Source organism: Clarias gariepinus, chromosome 19 (genome assembly GCF_024256425.1).
Source record: "Clarias gariepinus isolate MV-2021 ecotype Netherlands chromosome 19, CGAR_prim_01v2, whole genome shotgun sequence".
In the NCBI taxonomy this organism is placed as follows: Eukaryota; Metazoa; Chordata; class Actinopteri; order Siluriformes; family Clariidae; genus Clarias; species Clarias gariepinus.
The window spans coordinates 2,572,172-2,597,880 of NC_071118.1; the positions used below are offsets into that span (position 1 = coordinate 2,572,172).

Sequence of the window (25,709 nt, forward strand, 5' to 3'; positions counted from 1 at the left end):
CAATCAACAGTTTTATTCATAACAGTGATATGCCTCTCTGAGCTGGCAAAGCCCAGACTGGGCACTGGGCACACCATGCCAAACTGTGTGTGTGTGTGTGTGTGTGTAAGGAGGCATGTTTACCTATCGATTTGGGGACCAAATGTCCCCATTCGAAAAACTACAGCTTTCTCCATGTTATTTTATGTAGTGCTTTGACAATATGTAAGGTTAATTTGAATGAAACTACTCATCGCTGAATACAGTAGAATAACTACAGACATATTGCACCTTTTAATCAAATTTATAATCGTTTCATGATGGGTTTTACAGCTTTGGCTTCATTTCCAGACTTCTTTTTCTGTTTTGTTTTCCTTGTCTCCACATGCACGCTGCAGCTTATCAGCCTGAGAGAGAAATGTATATCTCCTCCGTAGACCCTTTCCCTCTATTTTTTTTTCTTTTTAACACTACAATTATTTCATCGCATAACTATGCTACTCCATCAATCTGTACGTAAAAATGGTTTCAATCATGTTTCACGCAAAGGCAATAAAAGCAAACTTTCATGTCCAATTAAGGTATTACACTGTTTTGTGTTAAGGTATTACAGCATTGTGCAAACTTCAGCCCTACTCTGTTGCAAATCCACCGCTTTATTAAATGCAAATTAGACGTTGGCGAAGTCGTTTCAGACGATGTCAAATAACTTACTGACTTAACCTATCAGTTCTCACCCCCAGCCAGACGTCCTGTTTTAAATCAGGCTGGAAATGGATGCCAGGGTGATTTTTAACGTCTATAAGGATAAGAACTGTCATTGGTAGTTTTGTATGATTTTTTCCCGAATCCAGGCTGTTGATGATGTGCATGTTACCAATGCAACTAGTCAATTGAAATGAACAGAGGTATCTTTGTAAATTTCTAAATTTCACACGTCTGCAATTACGCTATTTGCTAGTTTGCATTGGACTACAGAACAAAAAAAGCCTTGTGAAAAAAACATCTTGTGATCGACTTGTAAATACTTACATCATTACTGCTCAGGTTAGCTTATTTTTGTTGCACATTAGACTCTTTAATAAGGAACATGGCTAACATTTCCTTTGCATGTGGTTTGTATAAATTTTATTTAAAAAAATTATTATTTTTTTTAAAGATGTTTCATTGAAATAATTTTTATTATAGTTATGTCAATGAAATGAATTACAAACCTAAAAAAAACTATATATTGTATATATTAATGAAAAAATAATAATAACAATTATACACACACACACACACAAAACTTTTAGCCTGTTTTTTTTTTGTAAAAAAAAAGGCCCAGTTAAGTTAGGCCCAGTTAAATGCCCCCACAAGCGCAAAAACGCTAGACATGTATTTCGATCTTGTTCCTCACCAACATACAGTACATTCTCTCTCTCTCTCTCTCTCTCTCTCTCTCTTTATGCATATATGCGGTTTTTACGTTCAATTTCAAAATGTCTATCAGTGCAGGAATGACCTAATCTTTACTCTTGCCAACAGTCTAAAAACACAGCTTGTGTTCTGGCATTAGGTTCCCAGTCCAAAGAAGGAAAGCTAAGTCACCGAAAAAAATTAAACTTAACTAAAAAAAAAAAAACAGAGAAAGCAATAGATTTCAAGGAAAATCCCTACAATCACTGCAAATGGGACTGCACCTGTTAAGATTTTTTAATTTATAATACATTGCACAGAATTAAAGTATTAACTATTATAAACTATTATACTATTTTTTTTTTATTATTATTTTTTTATGAATTTCTTTCATTTTTGTGAAGCTGCTTTGAGACAATGACCATTGTTAAAAGCGCTATAAATAAAATTGAATTGAATTGAATTGAATAAAGTAGCATAAGAGCGTCTAGACCTGTTAAATTATTATTATTATTTTTTACATATTTAAAGCAGTGATGTAAAAAAAATTCTTAGAGGGGTAAAAATATCCGATTTTGGTTTAGTGGGATGAGATGGGATGGGATGAGATGAGATGTTACTGTCTCTTACATCTTTTACCTCTCGTCTCTCTCCGTCCCGTTTTTTTTCTTTTCAGCAAAGTGCAGTTTCCCAAGCACAAATCATTGTGGGGCCTCAGAGATGGAGGAGATAGAAGAAGAAAAAAAAAATCAAATGTGCACAGATACAGTGTTGGGTGTAGTAACTGCTTATGAATCATGCCCTTACCTTTGTCCAACCCCCCATCTCGAGTACATCCCACTTCAATTTCCCTCCTTTTTCAAGGCATGCATGTACAGCTGTGAGCTTTGAGGGGGAATAAAACCCCCAGGTTGCTAAAGGAAAGGGGTATTGCAGAGCAGGATGGCGAAGGGCAAGGCTCTTCTGCTCTTTCATGGATTTCTCCTGCTGGCTCTGTGTAGACCCTCACTTCAAGGAGGTAAGATGGCTTTCTGATACAGGCATCTCTGAAACATTCCTGATGCTCTAAAAAGCAACATCCTCCGATCACTAGTATGGACAGTGATCTACTGTAACATTTATAATTAGATTGTATGTATTTGTAAGCAGGTAGAAACTGACGTAATCTACCTCGATTTTATGGGCTCTTAGGGAAATGTTCTTGGGACTGACGGCTTTTAAGGCATGTAACCCCAGTAAACGGAAACGATATCTTTGCACTTTTTAATGTAACTCACTAAACTAAAGCTGTTTAAGGTATATTTCAAGTAATTTTGACTGAGTTCTTGGATCTTAAAACCATGTAAAATCTTTGTACTTTGCTTCCAGTGCAGAACGAAAGGAAGAAGCCACCTTTAATCATTTATTTACAGGTTCATATTTTGATGTAGCTTATAGTACATCACACATATAAATCAGATTTAAACACTTCATTCATTCACATTTTTTATTTCACCGCATGTGCTCATAAACAAAAATATCTCAATTATATGAAATAAAATTCAATTACGCAATCGACATCTAGTAACAAACAACAGAAATGTACTGTTCTCCTTGTATCATACTCTATTAGAAATAAGAATGTTTACATATCTTGAGGATTCTTTAGGTTTCCTGGCTGGAGGAGCATAATGTCCCTCACTTAGAAAATTTACCAATTACATCTGTAATTTACCCTTTTTTGGATGCTATAAACTATTAGCTATCCAAGGAACCACTTAATGACTCTCACTTAACCAAACTTTTTCCTTTAATAACATAAAACCTACAAAAAGCCATGTTTCCATTGACTTAAATTCTAACGTTGTAGACCCATAAATTAATGCTATATAAATTTTTTTACCTAATTTGATTAACTGTAACTGTGATAATGGGTTACTACCCTGTGCTGTTACTCCAGCATCCTTATGGGATCTGAATGAATCCTTCGCTTTGCAAGTGTGTAATATGTTCCAGCTTTTTAACTCTTTGAACTCATAAATTTGAAACGTATACACTCCCTGCATTTTCAGTTCTCATTCATTCATCACTTTAAATAATTTTGTAATTATGCCATTGAAAGGTTCTTGTCCCCTGTTGCAGGAGTCTACATACCGGCTGCAGGAGGAGGAGGAGCCGGGCCTGGAGTAGGAGCTGGTATTGGACCTGGTTTTGGACAAGGTGCTGGAGTTGGGCCAGGCGGAGGTCTTGGAGCTGGACTTGGTACTGGAATTAGACCTGGGGGAGGCACTGGCACAGGATTCGGTCCTGGAGGTCTAGGGACCGGAGCTCTTCCAGGGGGTGGTCTTGGTGCTGGTCCTGGAGGTGGACTGGGAACTGGACTGGGAGTTGGCACCAGTCCTGGAGCAGGAGGTGGTAGATATGTCCTCTTAACAAACACAAAATATGTCACATTTTTTTAAGCTAAATATTATGCTTTCCTCCATTTCAATGTTTTTAGTACCAGGGAGGTTTCTTGGCTACAAACCAGGGAAAACAGCCAGTGAGTACCATCCTACATTCTTTAAACTTTACAGCCACACACTATTTCTTAAATATAATATATATAAAAAAAATTACAAAGTAATATCAAAACAGTCCAAGCATTTTTTCTTATTATTATGATGTAGGTCCTGGTGCATTGGGAACCTTATTTGGTACTGGCACTGGTGGGACAGGACTTGGAACTGGAGCATTTGTTCCCGGAACTGGTGCAGGAGGAGTAGGACCAGGTGGTTTTGGTACAGGTCCTGGAACAGGTGGACCACTCACTGGAGGTTTTGGAACTGGTGGACTAGGCGGTGGTGGTTTGGGAACTGGAGCACTTGGAGCAGGTTTGTGAAAATTCTATTGGATCATTACAGAAAAAAGTAATATCTAAAGTAAAATTTTAATGTAGAAACTCTGTTATGTACATCTGTCTAAAACACCCAAACATGTTTAGGGAGACATACTGTACTAAATTACACTGTCTGCCTCTGAATCTTTTAGTAGTCATCTTGGTACTTTTAATTTCAAAGATCTGGTCCAAGGGTCCATGAATCAGGGTCTACTGCTCCTGGAAGTTCTGTTCTCATATTTGTCACATCCAAAGAGCTCAGACTGAGTCAGGGATGATTAAATGTTAACATACTTAAAAAAAAAATAATAAAACAAAACATCTGTTGTGATAACCATGAACAGTAGTAGATGCTAATAATATAATTAAATGATGTGCAGCTTATAAGCAATAGCTTAAAAAAAATGTAAATTGCTGCATTGTTATTTGTATTTTATGAGATTTGTATTTAGATTGTAATGTAACCTGAGTAGGGCGCACATTACTAGAACTACTAACGTTAACATTAAATATGCATAATTCTGTCAACCATAAATAATATTTGTTAATATAATAAGATTTACAATTACACTATATAAACATTGGTATTTTATTTCCCAAAGAAGGTCAAATGGACCCGAATCAGAACATTTGATTTTAAAGCTCCAACTCCAGACAACATCTATTCTTATTGTCATATGACACATATAATTTCTTCTTAATATGTTTCATTGTCCATTGCTACAAATATTTTATTGCTTTTTTTTTTTTTTTTAAACAGGAGCTGCTGGCAAGCCTCCAAAAACAGGTGAGACTGTAATCAGCCATTCTATAGTAATTATATACATAATATTTTCTTACATAGACTATTCAAGACATTAACTCTTCTAATTAATAATTTTCAGAATTAATTATTTGTTAATATTTGCAGCAATTTAAATAATGTAATGAATAATGTAGGGGCAGGATATGGTGCTCAGGGAATTGGAACTGGTGCTCTTGGCGGTGGTGGAATTGTGCCTGCAGGTGCAGGGCCTGGTGAGTTAATTTTTTATTTATTTTTTTATAACACTAAAAGTCCATAAATTGAAAGTCAATACTTTTCTATGATGAAAGAGAAATTTTGGCATCTTGTTTACCAGCTTACGGAGGAAGGGGTGTCGGGGTTGGAATTGGTCCAGGAGGAGTAGGTCCAGGAGGAGTTGGCCCAGGTGGAGTTGGTCCAGGAGGAGTTGGCCCAGGTGGAGTTGGCCCAGGTGGAGTTGGTCCTGGTGGAGTTGGTCCAGGAGGAGTTGGTCCAGGAGGAGTTGGCCCAGGTGGAGTTGGCCCAGGTGGAGTTGGTCCTGGTGGAGTTGGTCCAGGAGGAGTTGGTCCTGGTGGAGTTGGTCCAGGAGGAGTTGGTCCTGGTGGTGTTGGCCCAGGTTATGGTCCAAGTGGAGTAGGAGTAGGTAAGGAGCCTTAATTTATTTGTGAATATGCAGAGTGCATTTTGCTATGGGTCATTTTGCTGGCATGTATTTGGTTTACTTGTTCTAATAAAGGTGGATTCACATTGTGGAAACATTATTGTATAATTAATCAGTTCTATAATCCTGATAAGAGTAGCATATTTAAAGATGACAATGCAATGTACCATATCTTTTTTTAGGCATCGGTAGGAAACCTCCAAAACAGGGTGAATACTTTTTAATTAATATAATATTGTTAATTTTTCTTCATGAGGACTTATAATAGGTGAAGAAAATAAATGTTTAGGCCTAAATGCACATTTGCAAATTTTCTTCTTTAGGAGGTTTGGGTGGACTTGGCATTGGAGTTGGTCCAGGAGGGACTGTTCCAGGAGGAGTAGGACCAGGTGGAGTTGGCCCAGGAGGAATTGTTCCAGGTGGAGTTGGTCCAGGTGGAATTGGTACAGGAGAAGTTGGACCAGGAGGAGTTGGGCCAGGTGGAGTTGGACCAGGTGGAGTTGGTCCTGGTGGAGTTGGCATAGGTTATGGTCCTGGTGGAGTAGGAGTAGGTAAGAAGCCTTAATTTATCTCTGATATGTAGAAAGGAGACCCATGGCTCTCCAGGGGTTGGACCAGGAAGAGTTTATTAGATTTAACCCTAAACCCTGTTTTAATTAAACACCTGTGGAAAATTTTTTACCTGCATGATAGCATTTTGTGCATTCATCACCATTATCCAAACACCAATTTAGGGATCATTTGGGGCAACAGTTTTCTGTCCCTATAGTACAGTTGCAGCAACTTGTAGAATCTAGCCAAAGTACATTCTGGTGGCGTATAGTGGTCCAACTATTTTGAGTTGTTTTATTATGATTATTACCAGGTATAAAACATGTGGGGAATTACTGTAAATTGTGATACCATTACAAATACTGTTTAATGATTAAATATGTTTTTTTTACTTTATACATTTCCACAGGACTTGGTGGAAAATCCAGAAAACTAGGTGAGATTATAAATATAAAAATATATATAAAAAAATAAAAAATAAAGTGGGTTGCTAAAAATGGCATGCGATATAAAGTTATGTATACGAATAAGATTTAATTTCAATGCAAGTTAATGGTGGTATACAGTACAAAAATACGTCAGTACTGTACCAGTGTTTTTAATGTAAGGCATGTTATTTAACAAAAGAGCATGCTGTATAAAAAGGAACTGCTTTAACATTGTGCGTTATTTATAACCCCAGTCAAAGTCAAACAAACATTTAGTATGATACCTACAGTACCTGTAATGTGGGTAATGTGGGTAAATGTGGCCCCTTCCTGTATTTCCTATGATTGGTTTAAGAGACGGTTAGCGTGGCCACATCATTAAATAAAAAAAAAAGAATTGTATTGCTTAGGAAACAAGGAGGTAGGAAGAGACACGGCATAAATTCATGCAGCCATCAACAATTATGTTACGTTATCCTAAAGGCAGGTTCCATAGGAAAGGTTACTAGTGTTGAATATTGAAAAAAAAGGAAATCTGGAAATTTAGTTAAAAATAAAATCTACAACATGACCTGGCGGAATAGGTCCTGGTGGAGTCGGATTTGGTCCTGGTGGAGCTGGATTTGGTCCTGGTGGAGCTGGATTTGGTCCTGGTGGAGCTGGCATTGGTCCTGGTGGAGTTGGATTTGGCCCTGGTGGAGCTGGATTTGGCCCTGGTGGAGCTGGATTTGGTCCTGGTGGAGTTGGATTTGGCCCTGGTGGAGCTGGATTTGGCCCTGGTGGAGCTGGGGTTGGTCCTGGTGGAGCTGGAGTTGGTCCTGGTGGAGCTGGAGTTGGCCCTGGTGGAGCTGGGGTTGGTCCTGGTGGAGCTGGAGTTGTTCCTGGTGGAGCTGGGTTTGGTCCTGGTGGAGCTGGAGTTGGCCCTGGTGGAGCTGGAATTGGTCCTGGCGGAGCCGGGTTTGGTCCTGGTGGAGGTAAGTCCCAAAGTAATGTTTTTAAAAATATATACATTTTATTTTTTAATAGAAATACTGTAAATACTTATAAATAAATGTATTTTTGTAATGTTCTCTCTTTAGCACCTATTTTGCCACAAACCGGATTACCAGGTACTGGAACAGGCCCTGGCCGCAAACTTGGCAAGACAGGGAAGGCACCAGTACCAGGTAATGCAGTTCTACCACTTATTCATTGACATCATATTAGAATTTACAAATGCATAACTGTTTTCTATGTTAAATTAGGCATTAGTGTTCCTGGGTTGTATCAGGGTGGTATTGTTCCTGGACAAGGTAAATACTGATGAAGCACTTAATGACACATAGAAAATTTACTTTCATAACAATCAAATATTTTGACCAACATTTTCTATGCAGGTTTCGGTGGCCAAGGAGTTCTGCCAGGTGTAGCTACTGGATCTCAGACTGGTGAGCTATAACTCACCTGTAAATAGCATCAATCATTTGCTTCTGTATCTATCTTTTATTTTCTATCATTTATCTTCATTTGTAGCTCAGCTTGGTCAAGGTGGACTTGGGGCCAATGGTGAGTCTAAGAACATACAATGCATTTAAACAATAGACCTTAATATAACTTAATAAAATAAAATATTTAACAGGTGGTCGTGGGAGCTTTCCTGGACAACAGTTGCCAGGAGTGTTTCGTGGATACCCTCTTATTTCACCAAAGTCTGGAGGTATTATTGTGCATAAAAAAAGTAGCCAGTCTTTTTTAGATGTTTGTTGTTAAGCAATTTTATTTTGCTGATCTACAAATCATGGATCATAGTGGATGCAGAATCAGGAACACTGCATTGAAACAATACACAATCAACAAAAGAGAACATTTAATAAGCTCTGATGCTTGAGTCTTACCTTTTACAGATTGTCTTCTAATTGCATAATTCTGTAATCCACATCAGAACTATATAAATGCCACATGTTTTATAAAATTGTATAACCAATTGAGGTTCTATAATTTTTATTCTTTATTCCTTCAGGACCTGGCTCAGCTAAGTCTCAGGCTAAAGCTGCTAAATATGGTAAGTTTAGATCTTGAAGCTGAGGTACGATGGTAAGGTGCCAAATACTTTTGGCCACATCGTGTGTTGACATGTTTATACAGTAATTAGTATGTAATACTGTAGGTTAATAGTTAATGTCTCCTACAGCAGCTGGGCTTGGTTTAGGAACTGGAATAGGTGGTGTACCTGGGGCTGTTCCTGGAGCAGGTGCTGTAACTGGAGCAGGAGGTGTACCTGGTGCTGCACCTGGTGTAGGTGGTATACCTGGTGTTGTTCCTGGAACAGGTGGTGTTCCTGGAGCAGGTGGTGTACCTGGTGCAGTACCTGGTGTAGGTGGTGTACCTGGTGTTGGTGCTGGTTCTGGAAGCTTATATCCCAGTGGTGCTGGTATCTACCCAGGAGGTAAGCTAATGGTATTTGTGGTTTGATATCGAGATAATGTAAATTGTCTTTAAGTATTATTGTGTGAGATTGTTATTATCTGTGTGTGACATATTTTACAAAGAGTACTTACTAAATTTTTACACCTCAGGTATCGGTGTAGGTGGCCTACCTGGACTTGGAACTGGTGCTCTTCCTGGATCTGGGCTTGGGACTGGTGGACTTCCAGGCTCTGGTCTGGGAGTTGGTGGACTTCCTGGATCTGGTCTGGGAGCTGGTGGACTTCCAGGGTCTGGACTTGGAGTTGGGCGACTTCCTGGCTCTGGTGTTGGAGTTAGTCCTGGAGGTAACATGTTGCCTCATACATACTAAAATATACATATATTATTTTTACTTTAGAGAAGTAATTTATGTTTCTTTTACCAGTTTCAGATTATGCTGCTGCCAAAGCACGAAAATATGGTAAAGTCCATGAATCTATGTACATTCTGCAATGATTATAGATAATGCGTTAATTTAACCAATAATTCCAAACACATTTATTTATGTTCTTAATTTTACCTAATCCACAAAGAAGTCTATAAGGTTGTTCAATACAATCCTTAGCTCAGCTTGGTGGTCCTGGTGGGGCCTTAGGTGCTGGAGGATTGCCAGGGGGTCTTGGGACTGGTGGGCTTTCTGGCTTGGGACTGGGAGCTGGTGCACTTCCTGGGTCTGGACTTGGAGCTGGTGCACTTCCTGGGTCTGGAGTGGGAGCTGGTGGACTTCCTGGGTCTGGATTGGGAGCTGGTGCACTTCCTGGGTCCGGACTTGGAGCTGGTGCACTTCCTGGGTCCGGACTTGGAGCTGGTGGACTTCCTGGGTCTGGACTAGGAGCTGGTGCACTTCCTGGGTCCGGACTTGGAGCTGGTGGACTTCCTAGCTCTGGACTTGGTGCTGGTAGACTTCCTGGCACCGGTCTGGGAGTTGGTCCTGGAGGTACCTTGTTACATGCAACGTGAATATTGTTGCATCATACATACTATAATACTGTATATGTATATTATTTTTTATTTTAGAGAAGTGATACATGTTTCTTTTACCAGTTTCAGATTATGCTGCCGCCAAAGCACGAAAATATGGTAAATTTCATGAATCTATGTACTGTACATTCTGCAATGATTATAGATAATCTCTGATTTTAAACAAAAATACCAAACACTTTAGTCCTTAATGTCCTTAATTTTACTTAATTCACAAACAAGGCTATAAGGTTGTTCAATTTAATCCTTAGCCCAGCTTGGAGGTCCTGGTGGGGCCTTAGGTGCTGGAGGATTTCCAGGAGGTCTTGGGACTGGTCAACTTCCTGGCTCGGGACTGGGAGCTGGTGCACTTCCTGGGTCTGGACTCGGAGCTGGTGGACTTCCTGGATCTGGACTTGGAGCTGGTGGACTTCCTGGGTCTGGACTTGGAGCTGGTGGACTTCCTGGGTCTGGACTGGGAGCTGGTGGACTTCCTGGGTCTGGACTTGGAGCTGGTGGACTTCCTGGCTCTGGACTTGCAGCTGGTGGACTTCCTGGCTCCGGTCTGGGAGTTGGTCCTGGAGGTAACTTGTTACACGCAATGTCAATAGGGTTCATTGTATACCTAATTTTTCAGTTTTGAAATGTGATACATGTTTTTTTTTATTAATGTATTCTTTTTTTTTTTTTTTTTACCAATTTCAGATTATGCTGCTGCTAAAGCACGAAAATATGGTAAAAGTCACAATAATAATGTTCATAAATGTAAATTCTTCAGTGATTAAAGAAGTGATTAAGGATAATATTTAAAAGTCAATATGGTCATATTCATACTATTTAAAGCATAGTGTTTGTGTAACCAATAATATGAAAACATTTATTGATGTCGATAAAATTCACTTGATCTACAGGAAATGTATAAGATTGTTACAAAAACAAAAACGCTTTGAATTCTGTTTCTACAATCAATGCTTCTGTAGCACAGCTTGGAGGTCCTGGTGGGGCTTTAGGTGCTGGAGGATTGCCAGGAGGACTTGGAACTGGTGCACTTCCTGGCTCGGGACTGGGAGCTGGTGGACTTCCTGGATCTGGTCTAGGAGCGGGGAGACTTCCTGGGTCTGGACTTGGAGCTGGTGGACTTCCTGGCTCTGGTGTTGGAGTTAGTCCTGGAGGTACCTTATTACATTTAATGTGAATATTGTTGCATTATACATACTAAAATATATGTATATTCTTTTTTATTTTAGAGAAGTGATACATGTTTCTTTTACCAGTTTCAGATTATGCCGCCGCCAAAGCACGAAAATATGGTAAATTTCATGTATCTATGTAAATTCTGCAATGATTATAGATAATGCGTTCATTTAACCAATAATACAAACACATTTATTTATGTCCTTCATTTTACTTAATCCACAAAGAAATCTATACGTTTGTTCGATACAATCCTTAGCTCAGCTTGGAGGTCCTGGTGGGGCCTTAGGTGCTGGAGGATTGCCAGGAGGTCTTGGAACTGGTAGACTTCCTGGGTCTGGACTTGGAGCTGGTGGACTACCTGGGTCTGGACTTGGAGCTGGTGGACTACCTGGGTCTGGACTTGGAGCTGGTGGACTTCCCGGGTCTGGACTGGGAGCTGGTGCAGTTCCTGGCACTGGAATTGGAGCTGCTGGACTTCCTAGCTCTGGACTTGGAGCTGGTGCACTTCCTGGCTCTGGTCTGGGAGTTGGTCCTGGAGGTAACTTGTAACATGCAATGATGCACTGGGCAACGATGCAATGTCAATTGTTGCACTGTATACATTTTTTTTTATCTTGAGAAGTGATATAGTTTTATTTATTTATTTTTTACCAATTTCAGATTATGCTGCTGCCAAAGCAAGAAAATATGGTAAAAGTTACATTAATTATGTACATGAATCTATGTATATTCTTCAAAGATTAAAGATTAAAGTCAATATGGTCATATTCATACCTTTTTTCATGGTGGTTTTTCACCTAATAATACCAAAACAATTATTGATGTCTTTAAATTCACTTGATCTCCAATCAATGCTTCTGTAGCTCAGCTTGGAGGTCCTGGTGGGGCTTTAGGTGCTGGAGGATTGCCAGGAGGACTTGGAACTGGTGCGCTTCCCGGCTCGGGACTGGGTGCTGGTGGACTTCCTGGGTCTGGTCTGGGAGCTGGTGGACTTCCTGTCTCTGGTCTGGGAGGTGGGAGACTTCCTGGGTCTGGACTTGGAGCCGATAGACTTCCTGGGTCTAGTTTGGGAGCTGGTGGACTTCCTGGCTCTGGTCTAGGAGCTGGTGGACTTCCTGGGTCTGGTTTTGGAGCTGGCGGACTTCCTGGGTCTGGGCTTGGAGCTGGAGGACTCCCTGGGTCTGGACTTGGAGCTGGTGGACTCCCTGGCTCTGGTGTTGGAGTTGGTCCTGGAGGTAACTTGTTATATGCAGTTTAAATATTGTTGCATTATATATTACATTATGAGTTAGTTTCATTTTTGAAAAGTGATACAATACATCTTTCTTTTACCAATTTCAGATTATGCTGCTGCCAAAGCACGAAAATATGGTAAAAGTCACATTAATAATGTACATGAATCTACTTACAATCTGTAATAATATAAGATAGTGTCCAAAAGTCAATATGGTCATATTCATACCTTTTAAGGAACAGTGTTTTTTCAACCAAAAATACCAAAAACATTTATTGATGCTTTTTAATTAACGTAATCTTCAAGGAAATGTATAAGGTTGTTACAAAAAAAAAACCTTTAAGTTCTGTTTCTACAATCTATGCTTCTGTAGCTCAGCTTGGAGGTCCTGGTGGGGCTTTAGGTGCTGGAGGATTGCCAGGAGGACTTGGAACTGGTGTGCTTCCTGGCCTGGGACTTGGAGCTGGTGGACTTCCTGGGTCTGGACTTGGAGCTGGTGGACTTCCTGTGTCTGGTTTGGGAGCTGGTGGACTTCCTGGCTCTGGACTTGGAGCTGGTGGACTTCCTGTGTCTGGTTTGGGAGCTGGTGGACTTCCTGGCTCTGGTCTAGGAGCTGGGAGACTTCCTGGGTCTGGACTTGGAGCTGGTGGACTTCCTGTGTCTGGTCTAGGAGCTGGTGGACTTCCTGGCTCTGGTGTTGGAGTTGGCTCTGGAGGTAACTTGTTACATGTAACCTGAATATTGTTGCATTATACTGTATATTAAGTTATGTATTAGTTTTCATTTTTGTGAAGTGATACATGTTTCTTTTACCAATTTCAGATTATGCTGCCGCCAAAGCACGAAAATATGGTAAAAGTCACTTTAATAATGTACATGAATCTATATACATTCTGCAATGATTAAAGATAATATTTAAAAGGCAATATGGTCATATTTATACAGTTTAAAGCAAAGTGTTTGTTTAACTAATAATACCAAAACATTTAATGATCTCCTTAAATTCACTTGATCTACAAGGAAATGTATAAGATTGTTACAAAAAAAACCCCATTTAAGTTATTTTTCTACAATCAATGCTTCTGTAGCTCAGCTTGGAGGTCCTGGTGGGGCTTTAGGTGCTGGAGGACTGCCAGGAGGACTTGGAACTGGTGCGCTTTCTGGCTCGGGACTGGGAGCTGGCGGACTTCCTGGATCTGGTCTGGGAGCCGGGAGACTTCCTGGATCTGGACTTGGAGCTGGTGGACTTCCTGTGTCTGGTCTGGGAGCTGGTGGACTTCCTGGCTCTGGTTTGGGAGCTGGTGGACTTCCTGGCTCTGGACTTGGAGCTGGTGGACTTCCTGGGTCTGGGCTTGGAGCTGGTGGACTCCCTGGATCTGGACTTGGAGCTGGTGCTGGAGGTAACTTGTTATATGCAGTTTAAATATTGTTGCATTATATATTATAATATGTATTTGTTTTCATTTTTGAGAAGTGATATATCTTTTCTTTTACCAATTTTAGATTATGCTGCTGCCAAAGCACGAAAATATGGTAAAAGTCACATTAATAACGTACACAAATCTACGTACATTCTGAAATAATTAAAGAAAATAATTAAAAGTCAATATGGTCATATTCATACTATTTGAAGCAGTGTGTTCATTTAATCAGTGAAACTAAAAACATTTATTGATGTCTTTAATGCCACTTGATGCACACAGAAATTTACAAAGTTGTTAAAAAAAACTCTTTTAAGTTCTGTTTCTATTGTCAATTATTCTATAGCTCAGCTTGGAGGACCTGGTAGGGGTTTGAGTGCTGGAGGATTGCCAGGAGGACTTGGAACTGGTGGGGTTCCTAGCTTGGGACTGGGAGGTGGACGACTTCCTGGGTCTGGTCTGGGAGTTGGTGGACTTCCTGGGTCTGGTCTGGGAGCTGGTGGACTTCCTGGGTCTGGTCTGGGAGCTGGGGGATCTCTTGGGTCTGGTCTGGGAGCTGGTGCACTTCCTGGTTCTAGTCTGGGAGCTGGTGCACTTCCTGGGTCTGTGCTTGGATCTGGTGGACTTCCTGGCTCTGGGCTTGGCCCTGGTGGACTTCCTGGCTCTGGGCTTGGCCCTGGAGGACTTCCTAGCTCTGGTGTTGGAGTTAGTCCTGGAGGTAACTTGTTACATGCAATGTTAATATTGTTACATTATATATACTAAAACATACATATATTACTTTTTATTTTATATAAGTGATGAATGTTTCTTTTATCAATTTCAGATTATGCTGCTGTGAAAGCACGAAAATATGGTAAAAGTCAAATTAATAATGTTCATGAATTCAAGTACATTTTGTATTGATAATGTCCAAAAGTCAACATGGACATATTCATACCTTTTAAAGCATATTGTTCATGTAGCCAGTAATACAAATCACATGTATTGATGTCCTTAATTTAATTTGATCCACAAGAAAATGTATGAGCTTGTTCAATAAAACATTTGATTTCTCTTTCTACTATTGATGCTTCTGTAGCTCAGCTTGGAGGTCCTGGTGGGGCCTTAGGTGCTGGAGGATTGCCAGGAGGACTTGGAACTGGTGGGGTTCCACGAATGGGACTGGGAGCTGGTGGACTTCCTGGGTCTATTCTGGGAGTTGGCGGACTTCCTGGCTCTGGTCTGGGAGCCGGTGGACTTCCTGGGTCTGGTCTGGGATCTGGGAGACTTTCTGGGTCTGGACTTGGAGCTGGTGCGCTTCCTGGGGCTGGACTTGGAGCTGGTGGACTTCCAGTTTCAGGTGTTGGAGCTGGAGGAATTCCAGCCTCTGGAGTTGGACCTGGAGGTAACTTGTTATATGTTGTTGCATCATATACTGTAAATGAGACTGAGTTGTTTCTGAGTAATGAGACCAGTTTCTTTTACAAATTTTAGGATATGCTGGAGCCAAAGCACGAAAATATGGTAAGCGGTCTATTAATTATATGTATAAATTAATGTATGTTTATTATTTATTAGATTAAGGCACAATGCTTATGTAACCAATGTCACTAGAGTTTTTAGCCCAAAAAATTCACTGAAACCACACAATGTTGTCTACAAGAAATGTAATTGATCGTTTAATCTATTATTCTGTTCATTAGCTCAGCTTGGAGGACCTGGTGGGGCTTTGGGTGCTGGGGGATTGCCAGGTGGATTGCCAGGAGGATTACCAGGGGGACTTGCAACTGGTGGTCTGGGAGGCAGTGGACTTGGAGGAGCTCTATTGCCGGCTGGAGGAGTTGGAGGGCTCCTGGGTGGAGGACTTGGACCTGCTACTGGAACTGGCGGTACCAATCAATACTTCATATTAATAACTCTTAAATTAACTATTTTAATGTGGGACTTTCTATTATTTCAACTGTTATGTTGCATATATAGTGGGGCAAATAAGTATTTAGTCAGCCATCAATTGTGCACGTTCTCCCACTTAAAAAGATGAGAGAGGCCTGTAATTTTTATCATAGGTATACCTCAACTATGAGATACAAAATAAGAAAAAATCCAGAAAATCACATTGTAGGATTTTTATAGAATTTATTTGCAAATTATGGTGGAAAATAAGTATTTGGTCAATAACAAAATTTCATCTCAATACTTTGTTATATACACTTTACAGTGACAGAGGTCAATGTCTTTACAAGGTTTTCACGCACTGTTGCTGGTATTTTGGCCCATTCCTCCATGCAGATCTCCTCTAGAACAGTGATATTTTGGGGCTGTCGCTGGGCAAAACGGACTTTCAACTCCCTCTAAAGATTTTCTATGGGGTTGAGATCTGGAGACTGGCTAGGCCACTCCAGGACTTTGAGATGCTTCTTACGAAGCCACTCCCTCGTTGCCCGGACGGTGTGTTTGGGATCATTGTCATGCTGTAAGAACCTGCCACATTTCATCTTCAATGCCCTTGCTGATGGAAGGAGGTTTTCACTCAAAATCTCACGATACATGGCCCCGCTCATTCTTTCCTTTACGCGGATCAGTCGTCCTGGTTCCTTTGCAGAAAAACAGCCCCAAAGCATGATGTTTCCACCCCCATGCTTCACAATAGGTATGGTGTTCTTTGGATGCAACTTAGAATTCTTTCTCCTCCAAACACGACAAATTGAGTTTTTACCAAAAAGTTCTATTTTGGTTTCATCTGACCATATGACATTCTCCCAATCCTCTTCTGGATCATCCAAATGCTCTCTAGCAAACGGGCCTGGACATGTACTGGCTTAAGCAGATTTGAGTCCCTGGCAGCGCAGTAGGAAATGGAAGGCATACAAGACCACTGACAATCTCCCTCAATCTGGGGCTCCATGCAAGATCTCTCCCCGTGTGGTTCTGGGATTTTTGCTCACGGTTCTTGTGATCATTTTGACCCCACAGAGTGAGATCTTGCATGGAGCCCCAGATCGAGGAAGATTATCAGTGGTCTTGTATGTCTTTAATTCTTTAATAATTGCTCCCACAGTTGATTTCTTCCCACCAGGCTGCTTACCTATTGCAGATTCAGTCTTCCCAGCCTGGTGCAGGTCTACAATTTTGTTTCTGGTGTCCTCTGACAACTTTTTGGTCTTGGCCATAATGGAGTTTGGAGTGAGACTGTTTGAGGTTGTGGACAGGTGTCTTTTATACTGATAACGAGTTTAAACAGATGCCATTAATACAGGTAAAGAGTGGAGGACAGAAGAGCCTCTTAAAGAAGAAGGTCGGTGAGAGCCAGAAATCTTGCTTGTTTGTAGGTGACCAAATACTTATTTTACCAAAGAATTTACTAATTAATTCATTAAAAATCATACTATGTAATTTTCTGGAGTTGTTTTCTTATATTGTCTCTTATGGTATACCTAATGAAAATTACAGGCCTCTTTCATTTTTATAAATGGGAGAACTTGCACAATTGGTGGCTGGCTAAACACTTTTTTGCCCCACTGTATTAACCTATGCATAGATATTTTGTTATTGCCATCACAGAGGCAATCGATTGATTGGATAGTTATTCCATCCCGTTGGCTGTAGTGGATGGAGATTAGGTATAACTATCTGGCGGCTCTGGATTAGAAGTGGCACCTAATTAGTATTCTGATTAAAATTCCACAGGCCTTGGAGCTGGAAGTGTACCTGGTGCTGGCCTTGGACCTGGAGGTGTGGCAGGTGCTGGCCTTGGACCTGGAGGTAAATGATCTTATGTAGAAATATTTCAGTACCCTGGACATTTCTTCTATTGTATCCTATAGTTATGGGGTAGACCCTGGCCTGATCAAATAGTATGATGATTTTTTTTTCTAAAAAAGGGTATCTGCTAAATGCCTTGAATCCAAATGTAAATACATCAGAATAGTATGTATAACATATAATAATAGCATACAAGATGATTAAAATTTAAAAGTAATTGTTAATTAGACATCACAACTACACCAAACATTTACTTATTTTTGCTAATGTTATTTTTGTAAATGTACATTTATTTTTACTTTGTTTTGTTTATTATATACATGTAATCCCAATCTCTGTGTTGTGTCTATGTGATTTAATTTTGCATCGATTTTCTTTCAGGGTATGCTGGAGCCAAAGCTCGCAAATATGGTAAGGCACATTAAACAATGCATAAATCTAGTTGGAAACATCCAGCTGAATCCTTGTCCTGAAAATGTCATGCACATTTAATTTCTTGTTGCCCCAAAAGGATTCCCAGGGGGGACCGGTGGGACTGCAGGAGCAGGATTACCTGGAGGATTGGGAGGGGTGGCTGGTGGTGGATTAGGGCCAGGAGTACCAGCTGGTGGTCTTGGTGCTGGAGTGGCACCAGGAGGTGGAGTAGGAACTGGAGGTGTACCAGCTGGAGGCTATGGGCCTGGTGGAGTACCTGGGGGATATGGTCCTGGTGGAGTACCTGGGGGATATGGTCCTGGTGGAGTACCTAGTGGCTATGGTACAGGTACTGGAGCTAATGCATCAATTGTTATACATGTATTACCAATTTTATTTATTATTTATATCCTTGTGTCATAAACAGGATAGTTTATTAGTTTTAAATGCACACACCAACCTTAGTTGTTCCTAAAAACATTTTCAATTGAAGGTAACATGTTTCATTTCTTGTAGGATATGGACCAGGTTCAAAAGCTGCTAAATACGGTATGTTTTTAAACTGAATTAATTGCAAAACTGACCCTGTGCAATGTACGAACTTTTAAATTTGGCGCTCATGTACACTGATGTTGTTTCTCAAAGTTATTAGTAAATGATCTATAGAAAAAGTTTGGTTTGGTGAAAAAAATGTTTAAGCTTCTATGCCCCCAAAGTCCTTTACTTAATCACTTCTATTTTTTTCTTGCTATAACAAAGATTTTCCAATGGCATTACAAGTTCATAAATGTTGGCACATTCTGTCAGAATGATCAAGAAGCTTACAATGTTTTATTCATTCTTGGGTATACCTGGGGTGGCAGGGCAATTAGGAGCAGGAGGAGCACTTGGCAGTGGAACAGGAGGAGTACTTGGCACTGGACAGGCTGGTGAGCAAGACATCCCCCAGTTTCCTTTTTTGCCTTTTCACACTAAAACCTGTGTATGTTGTTTAGAATCCAAAGCCTGTAGTGAAAGAAAACTACTGTGAAAAATAATGACTTAATACAAAAACTTTGCCAAGAGTAAAAAGGTACTTAAGTGGTGCTTTTGCACTTTATGCACCAACTTTACCAAACAACACAATTTTAAGTCATTTTAAAGCAAATGCAAGGTTGTGAAATCTTCTTAAATATGCAGCAAAACTTCTGCAGTGACAGCTTACCCAAATTCCTGTTAGCAATCTTATAAAGGTAACTTGTAATCAGGATGGAATTTTTTTTCCTTATGACTTACTGAGCAGTGCCAGGGGGCTTTGGAGGTGCAGTTCCTGGTGCAGTTCCTGGCAGTGGACCAGGCACTGGCCTTGGAAGCTATGGAGGTAAGTTTCTGTTTGCAAACTACCGTAGTAGTGAGCGTGTTCATGTTTTGTATTTTTTATGAGATCTAATTATTATAATTTTTTTTTTTTTTTTTTACAATATGAAGGATACGGACCAGGGGGTAAACCACCTAAATATGGTAAGAACCAGTTTTTACAGGACCTCTAGAGCTTTTTAAAAGACTGATTAACATGATAGAGTCTTATTGCATATGTTTTATTTGGTATCTCTGAAGTATTGCTTGCTTTCCTAATAGGTCAACCTGGTTTTGGAACTGGGACTGTGTTAGGTGGAGCCGGGTCAGTGCCTGGTGTTGTTGGAGCAGGAACCACAGCGACTGGAGTAGGGAGTGGAATTGCAACTGGTGCAGGTAATAAACAGCTTTTATAAGATTGTTAGACAAGTAAAACAGGGTTGTAGTTTGATAATTTTTTTAATTTTTAGCCGTTGGTGGGGCAGGAGGGGTACCAGTGACTGGAAGCAAGGCAGACAAATATGGTGCGTTGGTGTTTTTCTCCTGTTTGTTGAGTTGATCAACATACTCTGACTAGGAAACCAACCAAGAATATGCTTTAAATCTGACCCTAGATGTTCCAGGCATCATAGGAGGAGCAATAGGAGGAACAGGAGCTCCAGGGAGTGTACCAACACCATCCACAGGTCAGAGGACCATAACAGATGATGATGGAGGTAATATGTTTATTGAAAGATTAATTCGATTAATGTCAGTAAGGAAGGAATAAAAAAAACAAAAAGGAAATACATAAATTGGAAAGAAAGTACAGTTTAAGAACCTAGACATAAATGATATACTGAGGTGCAGAATGCTATAACTCTTTCTTTGCTGGTTTTTCCCCTGCATCCTGCTGGTTCAGGTTTCAGGACCGGTAATGACACTACAGAAGGACCAGGTTAGTAATAAATCTGCTGACATCCGGGACAGTTTTGGTGCTTGTTGGTGCATGTGTTGAGTGGTACTGAGACTTCAGCTTGAGTGGCTTTTTAGAATTGTAATAAAGAAATGTGTCTTTATTTTGAACACAGGTGCTACAAAGGCCCCTAAGTTGGGTATGTAATTTTTTCCCCAATGTCTTTTCTAATACCTTTCTTCTTATATCCAATAAAAATGCAACTTAAAATGCCTCAATTCAATTATTTAGGGGAAACTGGCGGAGTCATAGAGGGATCTGGAAACTCTGTTGGTGGTGTTCTAGGTGAAGGTAAAGATTAAAATTGTTACAGTCATCTAAATATTGTATGGTTAGAAAGCAGTTCATGTTTGCTAGTTCAATTTAAAGTTCTGATTTCCAAATGAAGCTCTGTAGGTGATGACCTACTTATTTATTTTATTAAATGAAGGCGTTAGTGTTGGCCCTATCGATGGGGATGGACTTGATGGAGTTACTGGGACAGGAATACCCATTCTAGCTGGCAGTAAACCAGGTATGACTTTGAATGTTTAGAACATCATTTTTCTTATTCATGACTAGTTTTTGTTGGTAATTGCTAACATTGAGCAAAGCCAAGCTGTATTTATTTCCATGCTTACATTGGAGCAACCTCATATAATACCTGAGCGAGATATTATCATATTGTGGTAATAACCAGTGTTTTCTCATTTCTAATTTTTTAAAATTTCTTTATTTCACTTATTAGGTGGAACAGGAGGGCCGATACCAGAAAGTAAGGCTTCCTTATACCTGAAAAAAATGAAAGTTAATTAAACTTTTACACTTACGTACTGTATATACTGTAGTTTAGGGCAATCACACACTATAATCTCTGACATGTAAAAAACTTTTATATATCAAATATATGGTACAGTGCAAATGTCTGGAGCCACCACTTATTTCTTCATATTAAATTCAATTAAATGATGTGGATTAAATTGAAGAGAAGGGAACAACTGCTTCAGTGTGACAGTCTGCAAAGTCTCTAAAGATGCAATTTAAAAATGAGTTGTTTATGTAACCACCTCAGCAGCGACCTCATTTCCCCTCTCGTCTGTTCCAACCGCTCAGCATTCAGCATCCCCAGTATACTAATCACTGGCCTGATCATCTGTCATCATCTGTGCCTGTTTCTCATTGGTTCATGTCTTAAGTTAGATGGTTTTCATGCTTAAATGATTCATTAAGTCACTGTCTGGCTGAACAAATCAAAACATTCCTCCGAAAATGCCCAGGACTAAAAATAAGAGACAAAAAAGTTGCTCAAGGAAGCCTGGAGAACTATTCCACAAAACGTCATTAAATAACATTTTGGAAGTAACATATGCAGAAATGAGGGCTGGTTAAAGACTTTTGCACAGAACTGTATCCTTACATGCACAAGTATATGTTTGCTTTGTGTTGATTTTATGTTTTTGTTGTGTTTTAATAGCTGGAACAAGAATCGGTGAGTAGATTTGAGCGAGAAATAACCCTTACATGTTACTGTGTCTCCATCTGGAGATGCAGTGAATGAAATGCATGTGGCTCTACATTTTTACAATTTGATATAACAATAATCAATGCAGTTATTACATGATATTCTATTCTAACTTTTTTTTCTTTCCAGGTGACATTGGTCAACTTCAGCCATCAGGTGGTATGTACTGCTAATAAATATTCAACTCAACTCACATTACTGTTTGGTCTCTTAATCAGGATTTGATTTGGGGATTGGTCTTGGTCTTAATAGCAGGTAATAACTAGGTAAATGTTGCCAGAGGTTTTGGCATTGTTATTGCTATCGGTGGTGATGGAACAGGTCTTGGTTCTACTAACATGCCATGCTATAATCAAATAAACCTAACTTTAGCCTCCTTGAGTCTGTGTGAATCCTTTTGAATCTCAAAAACAATAAATTTATATAGTCATACAGTATTTCTCATTGTTAATCTCAGATAATAATAATAAATTTAGTGAAAATATAGTTTTAACATTAATACAAAGTGAATTATGTCCCACCTATCCGTACATACACAGCTATGCACAGGCACTCATTTTGTTTAAAAGAAATCTGTGTTCAGGACATCTTATAAGATGTGGTTTGATGTGATCTTTTGCAGGCAGATTAGGCGATGTTCTACCAGGAGCCAAACCTCTGAAACCGCCAGGTATTCCCAGTCAACTTAAACATGGTTGAGAAGTTTGTAATGTTGCATTGTAACATTATTGTTTCTGTATTTGCTGGAGGTGGTGTCATACCTGGGCGTGGCGATACTCCGGGTAGAATTATCGATGAGACAAGGGGAACTAGCATTGGAGTTGGTGGAGTTGAAGGTGGCCTAGGCGGAGTTGGCGGAGGGCCAGGCGGAGTGGATGGGAGTCGAGGTGCAGTTGGAGGAGGGCCAGGTGGAGTTGGAGGAGGGCCAGGTGGAGTTGGAGGAGGTCCAACCATAATTGGAGGAGGGCCAGGCGGAGTTGGAGGAGGGCCAGGTGGAGTTGGAGGAGGGCCAGGCGGAGTTGGAGGAGGTCCAGGTGGAGTTGGAGGAGGTCCAGGTGGAGTTGGAGGTGGGCCAGGCGGAGTTGGAGGTGGGCCAGGTGGAGTTGGAGGAGTTCCAGGTGGAGTTGGAGGTGGGCCAGGTGGAGTTGGAGGAGGACCAGGTGGAGTTGGAGGAGGACGAGATGGATTGAGTACCAGTCCTGCAGGCGGAACAGTTAAGCCCCCCAAAGGTACTCATGCATATTTTAAACATCAAGAACAAAATTAAATATAAAACTTAATTCAATATACACCTAAAATAATGCCTGTTCATGCAATGCTTTTCATACCTAATGGTTCTGTTTTAGGATACATTAGTACAGGTGGAGGACTCCTTGCTGGCACTGGAGGCCCAGGTGGAGTGATAGGGCCTGGAGTAACAACAGGAACTGGCTTTTTACCTGGAAGCAGCAGTCTATTGCCAGGAGGCACAGGAGCAGGAACTGGAGGTCAAATATCTGGCAAAACTACACATATCAAATATGAAAAAATTAATAATCTAGCTCCAGGGTGTCAAACTCATTTTATGTAACAGGACACAATACTGTTCAGTAACAAAAATGTGGTTGCTATTTTAGTGATTATCAACAAATAATCTCAAATGTGTAAATTGTATTGCCGCTTATCGACTTTTATAAACAGATTGAACATATATCATCTACAGAGTAGACGAATAGACTGGAATCAATTACAGAGAACTACAAATTGTGGTTATACTATATGTAATTTAGCTCAGAAAAGTATTGTCTTCAACATGATTTCAGTTTAGTGGGCTGAGTTTGTATCAGTATCAGGCCAGTTCCACCGCATGGGCCGTGTGTTTGTCACCCTTGACCTAGCTTGTTTCTTTGCATGATTCTTTTTAAAAGCTATTTTGCTGATTTTAGGTTATGGTACGGTGGGAGGTTTAGGTACCAGCAGCCTTCTTCCAGTAAATGGTATCTATCTAAAAAAAAAAGACTTTTCTATGAATTCATTTAATTAAAATTCCAAAATGAAGCTATTTCTGCATCTAAAAATGCTTTATGTGGAATGATATTTTATATTTTCCAGGTATAAGATTTCCAAGCGGAGCTGCTGTAGGTAGCAAAGGTGAGCTGTTTTTCCTTTTATCTCCTCAATTCAATAATAAATATTTAAGAAATGTAGCCTGCATTTTACTATCTATAAATGTAATATAATTTGTACTCTGACCATGTTTTTTACATACAGGTCCTGGATACGGACCTGGAAAGCCAGCCAAAAGTACGCCACTAGCAGATTTACCTTATTTCAGAAGTGTAAACCAGGCAAAGATTTGGAATTTTTTTTTTGTTGTCCTCAGGCTACTGGGGAACTGGAACACAGGGTGGACTGGGAGGCCCAGGAGGAGCTGGAGGAGTTCCTGGAGGTGTTGGCACTGGTCTAGGAGGAGTTGGTGGAGGTCAAGGAAGCATTGGTGGAGGACCTGGTGCAGTTGGAGGTGGCCTGGGTGGTCAAGGAGGAGGTAGATATTAATGTAACAGTCGATCTACATTACACTCAGCAGCCATGCATACCCTTTCTCATGAATGCATTTATCTAGTTAAACCTTTCAAGAGTCCCTGATAGTGCTCACATCAAACATCAACATTGTGATCCTGTCATCATGGTGTAGATGTTGCTGCCAGGCATGGTGGTTTGAATATTTTAGAAACTCCAAATGTTCTGGGAGTTTTATGCACAACGCTTCTCTAAAGAATCTGATCAGTTATGGGTTGGAAGAATTTCACCTGGCACCTATTAAAACCTTAATTTGTACAGCCTTTACTGAAACAAGTTCCGCGTCTTATTTCAAACACTTGTTGCCAGGCAGGAGGATAGTTAAGTACTAATTAAAGTACCGTTCTTAAGGGGGTACAAATATTTCTTGGAGGATGTAGTGGAGTAAAAGTAAAAAGTACTTGTAACAAAAGATATAGTTGTAACATGTGGATGTGCTACCATTACCTGCGAACGGAGTCTGTGGTCAACACGCTGATCTGGCCTCTACATCTGCCTTTTACTCTCACGGGAGATGCTGATGCGGGGTTTAAATAGCTATGGGTTTATACCTGTTTTTGTTGATGATGACTCGGTCTAACGGTACATTTGGTTAGAAACACCTGTGACATCACTTGGCTGCCCAATCCTCACGCTACTCTACAGTTTCAGCATCCCTACTCCCTACCTGTTGTGTGTCCTGTTGCTGTAGGAACTCCGCAGTCTGAGCCGCGGTTTCAGTAGCTACAGTATGAGCTCAGCCGGAGCTATATTAAACAAGCTGTATTGCTAAAAATGACTTAGTACGAGAAAGATATTTGAAGAAGCCAAATGAGACATCCTTATTATTATTATTATTATTATTATTATTAGTTATTACTAATTATTATTAGTAGTTATAGTAGTAGGAGTATTTTAGACAGCATACATTGCCCCATTAACAGCCAGAAATGTATCCAGATAAACCTTTAGAGTGCCTAGTATGATTTAGTATGTAATTATAAAGATTACAGTTAACTGATACACACATGCACATACAGTACTATGCAAAAGTCTTGACACCCCTGAGCTCTTTACTTTATATATACTCTTTATATTTTCCTTTAAAAGCCGCAGACATTCTTGCATTTTAGTGTAGTCTTGAGGAATAGTTATCCAGACTCCCCAAAGGACTTTTTTTTGTCTCTCATATTTATTCCAGTTCCTGTACCTGAGCAGTTTCAGAACAATGTGAACCTATAAAACCTTTTTTTCAGGCCTGAACTTAGTCCAAACTAAAAGTGCAATACAGTGTTTCATAGCACAT

The 25,709-nt window shown here is 40.1% G+C and overlaps 1 protein-coding gene across 11 annotated transcripts in view; it reads left to right on the top strand.

Annotated features, from left to right (window-relative positions):
• Positions 1 to 2,282: 2,282 nt before the first annotated feature.
• Positions 2,283 to 25,709, top strand: part of elnb (elastin b) — a 30,888-nt gene continuing 7,461 nt past the window's right edge. For 2 of the 11 annotated variants that reach the window (XM_053479244.1, XM_053479245.1), the window contains exons 1-63: positions 2,283 to 2,395; positions 3,499 to 3,768; positions 3,857 to 3,898; positions 4,026 to 4,229; positions 4,995 to 5,021; positions 5,174 to 5,251; positions 5,356 to 5,661; positions 5,862 to 5,888; positions 6,003 to 6,230; positions 6,641 to 6,667; positions 7,244 to 7,633; positions 7,739 to 7,825; positions 7,904 to 7,951; positions 8,036 to 8,086; positions 8,172 to 8,204; positions 8,278 to 8,355; positions 8,659 to 8,700; positions 8,830 to 9,084; positions 9,215 to 9,409; positions 9,490 to 9,525; positions 9,670 to 10,041; positions 10,149 to 10,184; positions 10,337 to 10,648; positions 10,770 to 10,799; positions 11,045 to 11,236; positions 11,339 to 11,374; positions 11,518 to 11,799; positions 11,922 to 11,951; positions 12,125 to 12,496; positions 12,603 to 12,632; positions 12,869 to 13,210; positions 13,318 to 13,347; positions 13,584 to 13,895; positions 13,999 to 14,028; positions 14,263 to 14,634; positions 14,743 to 14,772; positions 14,998 to 15,303; positions 15,393 to 15,422; positions 15,602 to 15,787; positions 17,586 to 17,660; positions 18,042 to 18,071; positions 18,172 to 18,423; positions 18,591 to 18,623; positions 18,938 to 19,003; positions 19,357 to 19,434; positions 19,542 to 19,574; positions 19,692 to 19,805; positions 19,880 to 19,933; positions 20,024 to 20,125; positions 20,311 to 20,346; positions 20,480 to 20,503; positions 20,596 to 20,655; positions 20,795 to 20,878; positions 21,092 to 21,118; positions 21,818 to 21,832; positions 21,995 to 22,024; positions 22,488 to 22,535; positions 22,615 to 23,094; positions 23,212 to 23,352; positions 23,791 to 23,841; positions 23,957 to 23,995; positions 24,116 to 24,148; positions 24,228 to 24,389. In XM_053479244.1, the coding sequence (XP_053335219.1) occupies positions 2,320 to 2,395; positions 3,499 to 3,768; positions 3,857 to 3,898; positions 4,026 to 4,229; positions 4,995 to 5,021; positions 5,174 to 5,251; positions 5,356 to 5,661; positions 5,862 to 5,888; positions 6,003 to 6,230; positions 6,641 to 6,667; positions 7,244 to 7,633; positions 7,739 to 7,825; positions 7,904 to 7,951; positions 8,036 to 8,086; positions 8,172 to 8,204; positions 8,278 to 8,355; positions 8,659 to 8,700; positions 8,830 to 9,084; positions 9,215 to 9,409; positions 9,490 to 9,525; positions 9,670 to 10,041; positions 10,149 to 10,184; positions 10,337 to 10,648; positions 10,770 to 10,799; positions 11,045 to 11,236; positions 11,339 to 11,374; positions 11,518 to 11,799; positions 11,922 to 11,951; positions 12,125 to 12,496; positions 12,603 to 12,632; positions 12,869 to 13,210; positions 13,318 to 13,347; positions 13,584 to 13,895; positions 13,999 to 14,028; positions 14,263 to 14,634; positions 14,743 to 14,772; positions 14,998 to 15,303; positions 15,393 to 15,422; positions 15,602 to 15,787; positions 17,586 to 17,660; positions 18,042 to 18,071; positions 18,172 to 18,423; positions 18,591 to 18,623; positions 18,938 to 19,003; positions 19,357 to 19,434; positions 19,542 to 19,574; positions 19,692 to 19,805; positions 19,880 to 19,933; positions 20,024 to 20,125; positions 20,311 to 20,346; positions 20,480 to 20,503; positions 20,596 to 20,655; positions 20,795 to 20,878; positions 21,092 to 21,118; positions 21,818 to 21,832; positions 21,995 to 22,024; positions 22,488 to 22,535; positions 22,615 to 23,094; positions 23,212 to 23,352; positions 23,791 to 23,841; positions 23,957 to 23,995; positions 24,116 to 24,148; positions 24,228 to 24,389 (7,897 nt within the window). In that variant the 5' untranslated portion in view covers positions 2,283 to 2,319. Of the gene's footprint in view, positions 2,396 to 3,498; positions 3,769 to 3,856; positions 3,899 to 4,025; positions 4,230 to 4,994; positions 5,022 to 5,173; positions 5,252 to 5,355; positions 5,662 to 5,861; positions 5,889 to 6,002; positions 6,231 to 6,640; positions 6,668 to 7,243; positions 7,634 to 7,738; positions 7,826 to 7,903; positions 7,952 to 8,035; positions 8,087 to 8,171; positions 8,205 to 8,277; positions 8,356 to 8,658; positions 8,701 to 8,829; positions 9,085 to 9,214; positions 9,410 to 9,489; positions 9,526 to 9,669; positions 10,042 to 10,148; positions 10,185 to 10,336; positions 10,649 to 10,767; positions 10,800 to 11,044; positions 11,237 to 11,338; positions 11,375 to 11,517; positions 11,800 to 11,921; positions 11,952 to 12,124; positions 12,497 to 12,602; positions 12,633 to 12,868; positions 13,211 to 13,317; positions 13,348 to 13,583; positions 13,896 to 13,998; positions 14,029 to 14,262; positions 14,635 to 14,742; positions 14,773 to 14,997; positions 15,304 to 15,392; positions 15,423 to 15,601; positions 15,788 to 17,585; positions 17,661 to 18,041; positions 18,072 to 18,171; positions 18,424 to 18,590; positions 18,624 to 18,937; positions 19,004 to 19,356; positions 19,435 to 19,541; positions 19,575 to 19,691; positions 19,806 to 19,879; positions 19,934 to 20,023; positions 20,126 to 20,310; positions 20,347 to 20,479; positions 20,504 to 20,595; positions 20,656 to 20,794; positions 20,879 to 21,091; positions 21,119 to 21,817; positions 21,833 to 21,994; positions 22,025 to 22,487; positions 22,536 to 22,614; positions 23,095 to 23,211; positions 23,353 to 23,790; positions 23,842 to 23,956; positions 23,996 to 24,115; positions 24,149 to 24,227; positions 24,390 to 25,709 lie in introns of all 11 variants that reach the window. The other 9 variants (XM_053479250.1, XM_053479249.1, XM_053479247.1 and 6 more) reach the window with 9 other exon arrangements.